Below are 14,211 nucleotides of genomic sequence, written 5' to 3' on the forward strand. Positions count from 1 at the left end.
ACAGCAGCCTGGGGTACATCTCACCTGGGCCTGGGGAATTATCCACTCTCAAGCCTGCTAAAATTGCTAATATGCCGCCATCTCAGTAATCCTGTTCAAGTATATCACAGTCCACCTTCTGATTTCTGTACCTAAATCATCCTTTTGTATTTTTTTTTAAAAGGACCAATCACAAGTAATAAACAACTGTAAACAACACCCTGACCATCCTCCCCGTGGCATATACCTCCCCCAACAACAGAATCGCCACAACAGAAGATACCTCAGTCTGGAACATTTAAATAGAAAACACCCTTAACATATGAAAGAAAAGGGTTCCAGATTTTTGTAAAATTGTTAGAGGAGCCAGATAAGGATAATCTAATATTTTTTTAAAGTCTACAGGCGACTGACTGTGTGGAATTTGCACATTCTCCCCGTGTTTGCATGGGTTTCTTCCGGGTGCTCCAGTTTCCTTGCACGGAAATGTGCAGGTTAGGTGAATTGGTCATGCTAAATTGTCCCGTAGTGTTAGGTGATGGGGTAAATGTAGGGGAATGGGTCTGGGTGGGTTGCTCTTCAGAGGGTCGGTGTGGACTTGTTGGGCTGAAGGGCATGTTTGCACACTGTAAGTAATCTAATTTAATCTAATCTAAATGAAATAAAATATATACTATGTCTTTGGTACCAGTAGAGCAACCTTTCAACAAAATATAAGTCTTGAGTAAAAAAGCATGCACTTTTGGTGAATGAAATCAAATATAAGAAGAATACCAAATCCAAGTCCATAAACTTAGCGTACTGTCCATCTTCATCTGCACATTGGGAAATGTAGTCTTTGTCTGTGGTAGCGTAAAGCTAATGTCTATTTGGCCTAGTCAGGCCCAACCATCAATCTGGCTCTGGAACCACAATCTTTTTCAGGTTTTTATTCACCAAGACCATAAGCGGATCTGGATCATCAAAACTGAGTTGGCCGCTCAGCAAGATGCTATGTAATATCACAGGATAACGAAGGTCAAATTTAACGTTAGGACATGAGTGTTGCTCCTTCTTTACCTTGGCAAAAGCTGCATGCTGCTTAGCCACAGTCAGGGTGAAATCCGGAAAAATGTATACTCTTTCAATTATATACAAGGGGAGAAGCATCTCCAGCAGGGCACAGAATGTGATTTCGCACTTGAAACTGGTTCACCCTGACAACCATCGGGGGAGCAAACTCGCCTTCCTTCAGTTTAGCACACAGTGTGCGATGAGCCCTATCCAACACTGGTTTAGTCTCTAGTCTGAGGAAGTCCTGTAAAAGTTGGGGGTTAAACTCTGTGGGGCGAGGACCCTGCAATCCCTTGGGTAAACCCACAAATCGAATATTACTGCACCTGAAGCGGGCCTCCAAGTCTTCACACTTCTTCGAGACTCAAACATAACAGATAACACACTAACATTAGCTTGGAGGCTAGCTATCTGGTTATCATGCTCATCAGCCGAACATTCCAGGTCCAAAGTATTCCTACATGGAAGAAAAGGTTTTTTTTTACAAATGGCTTCAGAGCAGTTGTTACCTCCTTTTTAGGAGGCTCTGAAATTATAGATTTAACCCTGGTCATGATTTCAACCCACATATTGTCCACCATGTTCTAAATCCTACATAGCACAGCTTCATTAGTATCCAGCTAAGGCAATTGGTGCAGCCTAGGACGACTGGACTTGGCTGACTCATTTTTTGTTCGAGAAGTCGCCATTTGAAAGGATACAGGAAAAAATGGGTTGTTCAGAAAAAGATAGCCGAGCAGAGTGTAGAGGGCGTGTAACGAATGCGTTTAAGAAACCAAATATTTAAATTTACTACATTCCCGAGGAGTGAATCCAAACCACGTCTGACGTCATTATGCCACTGGTCACAAGATCTTGGTGGAAATCCCATCTCCTGCAATTTACAGTTTGAGTGGAGCTTGGGAGGACCTTCTTTCTCTCCCAGAGATGTCTGCTGACCTGCCGGGAGATTTTGTTTTCCCGCCATCCCTCTTCCGTCTCTCTGGGTCTTTCCTTCATCTCTCCAACACTGTGCCCCCCTTCTTACCCCCCCCCCCATGCCATTCCCCATCCCTGGCTCCAAGGGTTCTGAGGAAGGGTCACTGGACTGAAACATTAACTCTGCTTTCTTTCCACAGAGGCTGCTGGAACTGCTGACCTTTTCCAGCAGTTTGTGTTTTTGTTAGTGGAAGTTGTGAGCTTAGTGGCAATCACTGCTGGATTCACAATGTAATTGCTATGGGATCAGTCAGGGAGCTAGTCACTTCAGCAGCTAGAATTCACCAAAGGGTCTCTAATCACTGGGTCCTGGTCAGTATGGCTGGTCATTTGTGTTGGTCTTCCACAGTAGTCACTGTCTGTGCTTGCTTGGTTTCCCTTCTTTCCCTTCAAATGTTCTGTAAATCTTGAAGCTTTGTATGTTATCTCTCCATATCTTTGATGTCTTCATTGCTGACTGCTCATGTGAGTTGTTATTAACTAACCCACTGTGAAAGGGCCATTTGTCATTCAAGTTACTTATCAATTGAACCCACAGTATCTTGTCAGTTGCTGCAGTCAGGAGATTTCGAGAGTCCACATGTCAGATTTGATGTAGTTTATTAGAACCCTCGGTCCACAACTCTCACTTAGCCTTTTGAGTGGCTCCCGCTCCTCTGATGTGCATTTTCCTGCAAACAGCTGCTCCCACTCCACTTGGCCAGATCCTGTATTATCTTGTTAAAGTCGCCTTTCAGAACCCATCTTTCTCCTTGTACATAATTACTTTAAATCCCACTGAATTATAGTTGCAATCACTGATTTCCATTCCCATCCCCTACCCCCAGCATCGCTACCACCAACAACATCACATCTAACTTCATTTGGCTTCATTTGCAATAATGGGTCCAACCCCCTTCTTGTATGACTTTGTCAGTGCTGGCTCAGAATGGTCTCCTGGATAAATCTTAAGAATTCCGGCTGCTCTAAACTCTTCACACTTGCTCTATCCCAGATGATATTCGGGAAGTTGAAATTCCTTAATGTTAAGACTCAATTATTTTACACTTCTAAGATTTGCCTGCATATCTATCTTACTGTCTCTCCCTGATTATTTTGGCTAAATTTAGTGCAGAATTTGACTCCTTAATCTCAACATTCATTGCTCTTTTGTCATCAATCCTCTTTTGTCACTTCAGAGAGTTGCCTCAAATTTCTAAGAAATGACCTTCCCTTAAGGCTATGCTGACTATTCCTAACCAGGCCATGCCTTTCTGAAGGACAGTTTATCCGATCTCAGGATTGATTTCAGCTAATTTGTTCACCGCCAAAGTAAGATTGTCCTGTAGGACTTAATCAGTCATGGTGCTGCTGAGGTGATCTTGGTGATAGGCTTTGAAGTCACCACCCAGAGTACTTTGTGTACTCTGCCATCCTCAGCGCTTCTAACCAAGTAATACTGAATGTGGAGGAATACTAATTCATCAGACAACAGCAGAGCATGTTGTAAAAAGATACCTTGCCAATTATTTTTGACCCTGATGCCATGCAGCTTCATGGGCTTCGAAGTTAATGTTGAGGACTCCTGGGCTATTTGCTACCTGAGACTGCATCACTGTCTGCCAGCTCATCTGGCTTTTTCCAGCCAATGAGTCTAGTTGTATCCAGGACCAGTGATGGTGATGTCCTTGCCGTCGTCATCCAAGATTTGATTCTGTGAAAAAACTGATAGGCTGTTGCAGTGGTCCGCTTTCCCAGTTTTCACTGAAGCCTCCGGCTGGGTTTGCTATGAACAATCTCCTCCAATTAACTTTTGAAAGTTCTTTTCTCAAACCATTAAAATTTATCTTACTCCAATTAAAAGTTTTTAGCCTTTATGGAAATCTTATGCTTTTCCACAAACATTTTAAAGCTAATAGAATTATGATCACTAGACCCAAAGTGTTCCCTTCCTATCATGTCAGTCACTTGTCCTGCCTTATTATACTAGAGAAGGTCAAATTCTCCTTCTCTAGAAGGAGCATTTACATTAGATTAGATTAGATTCCCTACAGTGTGGAAATAGGCCCTTCGGCCCAACAAATCCACACTGGCCCTCTGAAGAATAACCCACCCGGTCCCATTTCCCTCTGACTAATGCACCTAACACTATGGGCAATTTAGCATGGCCAGTTCACCTGGCCCGCACATCTTTAGGCTGTGGGAGGAAACCCACACAGACACGGGGAGAATGAGGAAATCCACAAAATCACTCGACGCTGGAATTGGACTTGGGACCCTGGTGCAGTGAGGCATCAGTGCTAACCACTTAGCCACCGTGCCCCCCCCCCATTGAGGAAGAAAATTTTCTTGAATACATTTAACAAATTCTTTTACCTTCCAAACCTTTAACGCTATGGTAGTCCCAGTCAGTGTGTGGTAAATTAAAATCTCCTCTCATTACAGCCTTCTTATTCTGACACATATCTGAGATCTCTCTAGGCACTTTTTTTCTTCTTTCTCTCTGATTGTCAGGGTTGATGCCAGTGTTGTAGCTGTTAATTGTTCACCACCATTCTTGGGCATTACACTGAAATTACTAAATTATTGTGTATGTCGAAAGATATAACACTTGTAGCAAAGGTTTTTGACTCTTATTTTTTCTGAACAAAGCCGGTCTAAACGTCGTGGTGTCAATCGTGGTATCAGCAAAGGTTTTACTGTTTAAAAAAAAATTACATTTGTATTCAGTTTCTAAACAAACTTGGGGAATTTGCATGAACTTAAAACATACCACTGTTTATTGCAACCTAATTGGTGATTGATATCAATGCCAGTTGATACTAGCAGGCATTGTTATTTCATCGATGCTTGATTTCCTGAATTTTGAATTTCACCTTTAGCATTTGTCTAGCATTTTTACCAAGCAGTTTGTAGTATTCTAATATTTCCTTATGTTTTTCTTTTCTCCTGTTCACAGTTGTTTCATTCAACTGTCCTGAGAATGTATCATTAACAGTTGAATGGTACCTTAGGTATTACCCTTGTCACAATGAATTTAATAACATCAAAGTAAGTATTCTTTTAAAATAGTTAAAATAAAGGATTTTTTAAGCTTTATATTTCCATTACAAATAAGATATTGTGTATGCAAGTCTTCACTAAGTCGCCCATGTGGAAAATGGTAATTTTATTTCAGAAATTAAACATAAAGAAAGAATATCTGACTTCTCTGAATTGTCAACTTTCAATGGATCAGGTTTATAATGTGAAATGTAAACTAGTAATGCAAGAACTATTTAATATTTAGAAAGTAGATTTTGAATGATAAGATTTTCTGAAGGGGCATGCCCTTTATCAACTGCAAGGTTAGGGCTTTATTCGTTCCCGAGCATCTTCAAAGTCAACACAGGCGTATTCAAGGGCAAACCCATTTTCGGCAGTATTTCATTTAGGGGATTGTTAAATTTTAGAGTTTTATTTATTCAAATATTCACTGTTGAAAGATTACAGTATTAAGTCTTGGTATAATATTTTGGTTTTGCATTGCAAGGACTTTACAGAAGGAAGTCTGAGTTTAGCTGCAAGCAATAAAACTAAACTTCTAGCTCCAGTCAGGATCACAAAGTGGAGGTATTTTGAACTCCTTAGTAAAAGCTACAACTGACAAATTATTATAAAATATCCATATCTTCAGCCTATCACAATCAGGGAAAGAGAAACTGCTTTCACCAAATTGTTCGTGAAAATACATTAATTTTGGCCCATTTATTTAAATATTTTGCTGCTGCTTGTCTAAGTATTGTAATCTTTGGAGCATGTCAGTGAAATGTTGTTACCTTTTTGCAAATAATTCCATTTGTTACTATTCTAGTTTTCTTACTCTTCATTAGGAAATACATGACACAAGATATTCTAGCAGTGATATTCGTAATAATCTTGAACCTCACCCATTAAGTCAAGGGCAATACATTGCACACAAGACTGAAAATATTGTCTGCAATGACAAAATTCAAGTCTTCCCAAAATTTAATGTAAGTATATGTACGTAGTGCTAAACTACATTATCTGTTTAAATGGAGTCCTATCCTCCAGTCTAACATATATAAATTTTACCTTTCAGATGAGCCATGATCTTCCAAAACCAGTGGTGGTACAGACGCCAAATATAAATATGGTAATGAATTGGCAGTACTCTTAATGTATTACAATTAGGTGATGCTTATTTTGTAGCCAACTTCAACTTTTAACACACTTTGCACTTTTCATCATGGTCAATACAAACAGCTTCCAGCGGGTTCTGAGCAATATTCACTTCATCTTATACATTGGGATTCTTTGCTCAGGTCAGCTTTTCTTGCAAGCAGATTCCAAACACACACCCTTCTGCCCAAAAGACACAATCAAAAACTAGTTCAATTTGTTCCTTTTTTTTTCAACATTCTCTGTATTTAGCTGTCCAGCACCAGCCTCCTCTTGATTGGCCAATGCAACATCCATCAGCTGAAGTCCTTGAGCATATCATATCCTCGTGCTGCAGTGTTTTAAAACAATAATTGATCTTTTGAAGCCAGTTCCCATATGCAAATATCAGTTTGTATGTTCTCTTTCACAAACAAGCTCCTGTTCTAAGTTTGATTTAGACCACACACAGTTTGCAAACCAAAAATGAAGAAAATAAGAAAATCCGTGATTGTCTCAACACTATTGCCATGAGTGTGTTTTAAGATATTGATTGTAAATTCAAGATTTCCATCTTCAGACTGTAACATTCATAATTGTTATGATCTTCCCTGCTTGGAGGATTCATCACTGAGCTCATTAATCCTGTCTCATTCAACATTTGCCTGTTTCATGGATCATTACTCAACATTTTGCCCTAAGAAACCATTATAAATACTTTCTATGAACTTGTCCTTAAAAATACTTTGGCAATTTCTGGCTGTTGAAACTCAAGCCACAGCAATAAAAACAAACTTCTCAAAATAACTAAATGACAGTAACATTTATTTATGTTGTGGTACTAGAATATGTAGCTCATCTTGGTTCCCTGAGCATAGGTGGTATCATGGACTGTTAGCAATACTGGCTGTGCAGCTTGGTAAGCAACGTGGTGTACTGCTACCCCTGAGGAATTGAAGTAGTCATAGAGTAATTGCAGCACAGAAGGATACTTTTTGACCCAGTGCTAGTAAGCAGGAATGGATGTCACCTCCTGGTCCTATAAATTTAATGTATTTGTCCAAGTGGAATTTTATCCTTCCTTCAGCTGCCATGTAACCTAGAATTGAAACAATGTTGGAAAATTAGCTTGAAATCAATGGTATTGCTTTTATATCAAAGTAATGTTTTCTGACTTTTTATGTTCAACACAATAAACTTCCTTTCAAAGCTATAGTGAATATTTTTAAAGTTATAAATTTAGGTATTTTCAATATCCTAAAACATGAAAAACTCTTGATACACTTACCATATGACTACAGTAGCCCACCACCCCAATCCCAACCACCACCACTACTGTTTTCAACCAACTTGTCAGTTATTGATGAAAGGCAGCGTTTGTCCATGCAGAGTTGTGCCAAATGGCTAAGCAGTTGCTTTCACTCTTCTCAATGTTTAACCTTCAAGAGCAGTTAATTGCAGCCCATATTAAATCATTAATGTTTGGCCTTGTTTGTGGGAAGGTGTAATACATAATTTTTTTTGTAATATGAGCCAGATGACATTCTGTTATAACTCCTAAAATACAGACAAAGTTTCAGGGCGCTCATTATTGTTCTCAACTATATTTGGTAGTAACTTCTAACTTTTTCCAAGTAATTAATGTGATAGATTTGTTGATTTTAATTTGGCAGTTGTAGAGCAGAATTATTATATTAATTGTGCTGTTTGTAGTAACACTACACTTGCTGTCTTGACTTTTATTCATGAGGTCATGGGAATTTTTGGAAATGTGCATTTTTCTTTTAATTATTTTTCTATGTCATAGAGAAGTTTTTTTTGTATAGCCAGATAGTTATTAGGGATGAAGATTTTGAAGCACTTCTCAGATGATGGTTCTAGTTGACACTATTTTAATGTCCTTCTCCAGCATAGTCATTGTTGTGAAGGCAAATTTGACTAATTTTTTTATTTTGATGTTATTGTAGACTGAAAGTAAATGCAAAATTTTGATGAAGTGTAACTTCAGTATCTTCTATTCAGGAACTATAATCTGAATAAACTTGTGTATAACTTTAATGTGTTGTTTTAAGACTGGAAGCAACTCTGATGTCAAGATCACTGATCACGTCCATGCGTCTGAAGAAGACAAGGTATTGCAGTTTTTAAAAACTGTTTTAATTGTCAATTATGATATAAAAACATCTGATTTTATTGTAAGTTAAGAATTTATTTTCCATAGTCAAGTGTAATTTTACATGTATAATCACTTGGTGTACTGTATCTACACAATAATATGTAATTTCCTTGTTATAACTTATGTTATTGTGACTGAGTGAAAGCAGTTAGCAAAGCAACTGAACAGAACGATTTTTTTATTTCAGACTCTTCATTCATTACAGAAAAGAGACCTCTCAATTAAAAAGGTATCAATTTACTTGTGAATATTACCATGTTACAGTTACTTCAATTTTATGTAAACTTGGTATTGCTAACATCTCATGAACAAATATCATACCCTCCTTTGATTGCAGTAGCAAGCAAAATGTATCAATTTTTGTTTTGAGTTCCCATGAAGCTTATTATCTTTGAAAATGTTTGCAGATTGATTCTCTTATATGTTAAGTAAGACACTTTATTTTGCAGCATGATGTTATAGCGCAAACCTGGAGAGATGGCCCATATCTTTTTATTGTCTCAATCAAATCTCTTGATGAAAAAATTGAAAGCAACTGGAATTTAACAGGTGAATTTTAATCCCCACACATACATAAAAAGGGAATGGGTAAGGGTTTATTTAAACGTTTAAATTCATGTGTTTTCTTGATCATAGCTGTACATTATAGGACCATAATACGACAATAAAGAATTGCCATGACCAAGATCGGAGGAGTGCATTTTCATTCTCTCCCTCCCCGTTCCGCCTCCCTCTCCTTTTCCGTTCCTCCTCCCACCCACTCGTCCCATCCATTAAATTAACTGTTTTCCCACTAATCTATACATTCATTTTTATACTTTATTTATATTGGGTCTTTTATTCATATAACCTATCAACCAGTCACAAAATTATTTACTTTTGTGACAAAAACCGGACTTGTTCAATAAAAAGGCAAAGCTGCCATCAAGCCAATTGAGCTTACCAACCCCAAAATTAAAATAAAACAAATGTTTTTGATTTTTATGAGCCATAAATTTACGAATCAAGTAATCTTGAAAACCAATAAATAGGTACATAAGATTGGAGAAGGAATGAATTATTTGAACCTTTAAAACTACTATTCTGGCAGATCATGGCTGATCGAGATGTGGTCTCAGCTACACTTTCTATCTACCGTAACCTTTGACACTGTTGACTATATAAAATTCATTTAACTTGGTCTTGCAAAAATTCAATGACGTGGCCATCTCTGCCTTCTGAGGGAAAACGATCCCTCTGATTAGTTATCCAAAACTCAGTCTTAAAAAAACAGAATCTCTTGTTCTTAAGCTATGCCCCTTCTAGTTTCTCTTACAAAGAGCTACATCCTCTCAGAAGTTACTGTCTATTATCCTTGAAATCTTGCATTTCACTGCAGTCATTTCTCACTCTTGTAAATTCCAGTAGAATCATAGCTAATCTGATTACTCCACATTTCCACCAACCCTGGTAACATTTCACAGTATTCCTTAATCAAAATATCTAATACAGACATCATAATGTTCAAGTACTCCACTTCCTGACACCTTTTTGAGGAAGAAAATTTCAATGACACACAAATTGCATTTTTCTGAGAGAAAAGCTCCCCTTATTTTTGTCTTAAGTGGACAATGCCTTATTTTTGAGCAATTACCCCAGTTCTCGATTCTCCAAGGATAAGCATCTTTACCATATCTACCCTGTCAAGTCTCCACCGGACCTTGGGTGTTTCAGTCAAGTTGCCTGTTGCTCATCTAAGTCCCAGAGGTCTGTAGGGATGCTCTCTAATTAGAGAGGAAGATGATTGGTAGTGAGTTTAACCTAAGCTCGTCCTCCTCCTCGTCCTCCTCCACTAAGAATGGCCTTCCATCCATGAGAGGGGGAGGGGGTGGGAGGTTTCTGCAGTGGCCGAATAGTCCATGCCTGGGATGGGTTGAGAAGGGATGAGTTGGGACCTTCATGGTAACCTCAGTTGGTGTGGGAATTGACTCTAGGCTGTTGGCTTCACTCTGCATTGCAAAGCTGCCATCCAGCCAACTGTGTTAATTAAACCCCCACCACATAAAAGCCTAGCATAAGGCAATCTGCCCATTCAGATACTCGCCCAGTAAACCTTCTCTGAACTACTTTCAGTAGACTTCTATCCTCCTTTTAAATAAGGCGATCAGCACTATACACAATATAGAAAGGTCTCACCAGTGCCTTATATAATGGAAGCATAGTCTCTCTGTTTATTGTGAAGGGAATTAAACAAAAATAATATTCTATTCACCCACTAGGGCACCCAAATTCTTCTGTGTCTCCAAGTTCTTCAATCTCTATCCATTAAAATAACACACAGCTTTTCCATTTTTCTTGTCAAAGTAAGAAACTATGAATTTGTCCACATTATATGTCATTTCTCAAATTTTTATCCATTCACTAAGTTATATGCCTTTATAGATACTGTACCGCCTCTTGACAATTTATTTTCTTGCCTATCTTCCTGTCATCATTAAATTTAATAGCCATGTATTGTCCTCACATCCAATTCATTGATATTACATATACATTCATATATTACATTAATTATGAATCTGAAAAAAGTCCATTTATCCTAGCTCTCTGTGCCTGTTTGATAATTAATCTTTATTCTAACATGTTGCCTCTTCCACCGTGAGTGGTTATTTTGTATGGTTAGCTTTGATATGGCAGCTCACCAAATGCCCTTTGGAAATCAAAGTAAACCAAATCCACATGTTCCCTTTTATCCTTTTTTGTTCTTTGTTAGCTGAGCGCAATTTCTTTTTCACAAAACCATGTTGACTCTGCCCAATGAAATTAGGATTTTTTTCAAGTATTCTGCTTTTTAACTTTTTTAATAGATTGTTGCAACTTCACTGTGACAAATCTATATGCATAAGAGTATAGGTTGCATAAGGCCTTTTTTCAGCTCTTGATTCCTGGAACAAAATAGCTTCCAACAGTGTAGCATAAGCATTCTGATCCAATGCAACTCCATTACAGTAGAAACTACACTTAAAGTATAAATTGGCATGCAATGCTTTGGAATGTCCTGAGAAAATAAAAGCTGCTGTAAAAATTCCAGTTTCTAAATATGTGAATTCATTTCTTGGCTGAGAGAGTTGCAGATGTTGATGTGCCCTGTTGGTTTTTTTTTTCTATTTGAGAAGCTGGCTGATCATTAAATGATTTCAACAAAGTTAACAGAGTTATCTGAAATATACTAAAATGAAATCCGAGTTGGGACTGAAATATTCTTGATGAATTGAATGGTTTCCTGTGCTGTAGTTCCAATGATCTAGTTCTGAAATGTGATCTTTTACCTAGAAAAGAATTTTAGCCGGAAGTTAGACTTCATTAGTTTCAAATAATCTTACTCATTCAGAATTCCATAATCAATTGAAGTATCTTTGCAGTGCGAGTGTTAATGCAAGGTTCACATGGATATATCTCAGCAACTGAATTTCCACTGATGGTTGTAAGTATGACACATCTATTCTCAGTTTTTAAAATAATTACATCTGATTTTTTGGTTATTGTTTGCTTGTATTAAACAATTTTAAGTGTTCCAATCCCTTGTGAATCCAGCTCTGTTATTTATTTGTCACACAATTCAAACTTATAATGTTAAAAATCACACAACACCAGGTTATAGTCCAATTGGAAACACTAGCTTTCGGAGCGCTGCTCCATCAGGTGGTTGTGGAGTATTTCTAGCAAAATTTTAGTGATGTAGCTGAAATTATACATTGAAAAATACCTTGATTGTTAAGTCTCTCATCTGTTAGAATGTGATTTACGTTTGTGATTTACATATAAAAGAAGTGAAGCTAACATGGTCATTCCATTCCTGATGAACGACTTTTGCATGAAACATTGATTTTCCTGCTCCTCGGATGCTGCCTGATCTGCTGTGCTTTTTCAACACCACTCTAATCTTGACTCTGATCTCCAGCATCTGCAATCTGCATGTTTGCCTGGTCGTTCTAACAGATGAGAGACTTAACAAACAGTCAAGGTACTTTTTAAATGTATAATTTCAATTACATCACACTGTAAACTTTGCTGTAAATTCTGTGTCTTACAATTGTATACTCCACAAACACTGATGAAGGAGCAGCGCTCTGAATTAAACCTGTTGGACTGTAACCTGGTTTTGTGATTTTTAACTTCGTACACCCCAGTCCAACACCGGCAACTCCAAATCAAACTTATTATAATTACCATGCGGCAAGAATGCATGGAATCATTCAATATGATCCTTGTTGATCTTGGGCTTCAACTTCACTAACCTGTCTGTTCCCCATGCCTCTTGATTCCTCAATAGACCAAAGTGTATCTGTCCCAGCCTTAACAATAAAACATCCCAAAATCCTGTGGGATAAAGAATTCAAAAGATTTACCCATTTTAGATTAGATTCCCTACAGTGTGGAAACAGGCCCTTTGGCCTAACACGTCCACACTGACCCTCTGAAGAGCAACCACCCAGACTCATTCCCCTACATTCACCCTTGACTAATACACCTAACACTATGGGCAAGTTAGCATGGCCGATTCACCTAACTTGCACATCTTTGGACTGTGGGCGGAAACCGGAGCACCCAGAGGAAACCCACGCAGACATGCGGAGAATGTGCAAACGCCGCACAGACAGTTGCCCAAGTTGGGAATTGAACCTGGGTCCCTGGCGCTGTGAGGCAGCAGTGCTAACCACTGAGCCACCATATGAAGAAACTTCTCCCAGTGCAGCCCTAAATGATTTGTGTACTTATCCTGAGATAATGGGTATTTTAAATTCTCCTGTTGGTGGGAAATTCTGTCTGCACCATGAAACCTGTCTAGAATTTTTTGTTTCAATGAGGTTCTTCTGAACTCCAGAAATGATGCGTCCAAGTCAGACAGCTTCTCATCATAGACCAACTGTTTCACCCGAGAAATTAATCTGATGAGCCTTCTCACCTATTACCTTCAGTATAGATATATATTTTTCTTAAATATAGAGGCCAAACCTGTGCACACAATTCCAAATGTATTCCTACTAAATCCACATGTAGTTGTAGAAAGACTTATTTATTCATGTACTCCAGTTCCCTTATGGTCGTGGCCGACGTGGTTTCCTTATTAGGTTCTGTATCTGCATTCTCATTTCTTTGTAATCCTTACCTGAGCACATCCAAGTCTCTGTGTATATTAACAAATACACATTTGATTCCTTTTAAAAATTCTGCTTTTTTTACACCCAAGATGTGGACTAGAAATGGTACATTAGCTAACCCTCCCCAGGTAATTACTGCATCTGTCATCTTTTGTCCACTCACTTAACCAGTCCTTTTGGCTGTCTGCATCCTCACAGCTCACATTTCCACCCAGGTTTGTACCTTCACCAAACCAGAATGCATACTCTATTTCTTTCTCTAAGTCACTGATGTAGAAATTAAATGTCTGAGCTCACAACACTCTGCTCATTATGGCCTGCCAATTCTCACTGTCATCTTTGTGGATCAGACCAAATCACCTCAAATATATCAAGGAAATAGCCTAACTTTTATTTAAAGGCAAGTGTAAGGCACTGTGTTCCAGATGTAATTTGCTTGGTCCAAGACTAGGCTTTAAGCAAAACCCATTTAAAATACAGAAAAAGAGGAATTTGCATAACTTGAACTTGCTTGAAATACTTAGTAAAATAATATTATTTAACTACAGGTACGCAATCCTTTATCCAAAATCCTTGGGGCCAGTTGTTTTACTGAATTTGAAATTTTTCTGATTTTGGAATGAATAACATTTTCACAGTGAAATAAAAAAAGTTTACCAAACAGCAAACACGTGTGAATAGTACAAGCAATGAGACACAATTGACGCCTGCCAGTGCTGGGCCGTGCTGCTATGTCACATCTGAGTG

The 14,211-nt window shown here is 38.2% G+C and overlaps 1 protein-coding gene across 1 annotated transcript in view; it reads left to right on the forward strand.

The window, feature by feature from the left end:
* Positions 1-14,211, forward strand: part of tmem87b (transmembrane protein 87B) — a 52,589-nt gene that overhangs the window by 13,923 nt on the left and 24,455 nt on the right. The window contains exons 3-9 of the mRNA XM_060849001.1: positions 4,949-5,040; positions 5,862-6,002; positions 6,092-6,145; positions 8,223-8,282; positions 8,514-8,555; positions 8,776-8,875; positions 11,725-11,786. Of these exons, the coding sequence (XP_060704984.1) occupies positions 4,949-5,040; positions 5,862-6,002; positions 6,092-6,145; positions 8,223-8,282; positions 8,514-8,555; positions 8,776-8,875; positions 11,725-11,786 (551 nt within the window). The remainder of the gene's footprint in view (positions 1-4,948; positions 5,041-5,861; positions 6,003-6,091; positions 6,146-8,222; positions 8,283-8,513; positions 8,556-8,775; positions 8,876-11,724; positions 11,787-14,211) is intronic.

Source organism: Hemiscyllium ocellatum, chromosome 3 (genome assembly GCF_020745735.1).
Source record: "Hemiscyllium ocellatum isolate sHemOce1 chromosome 3, sHemOce1.pat.X.cur, whole genome shotgun sequence".
In the NCBI taxonomy this organism is placed as follows: Eukaryota; Metazoa; Chordata; class Chondrichthyes; order Orectolobiformes; family Hemiscylliidae; genus Hemiscyllium; species Hemiscyllium ocellatum.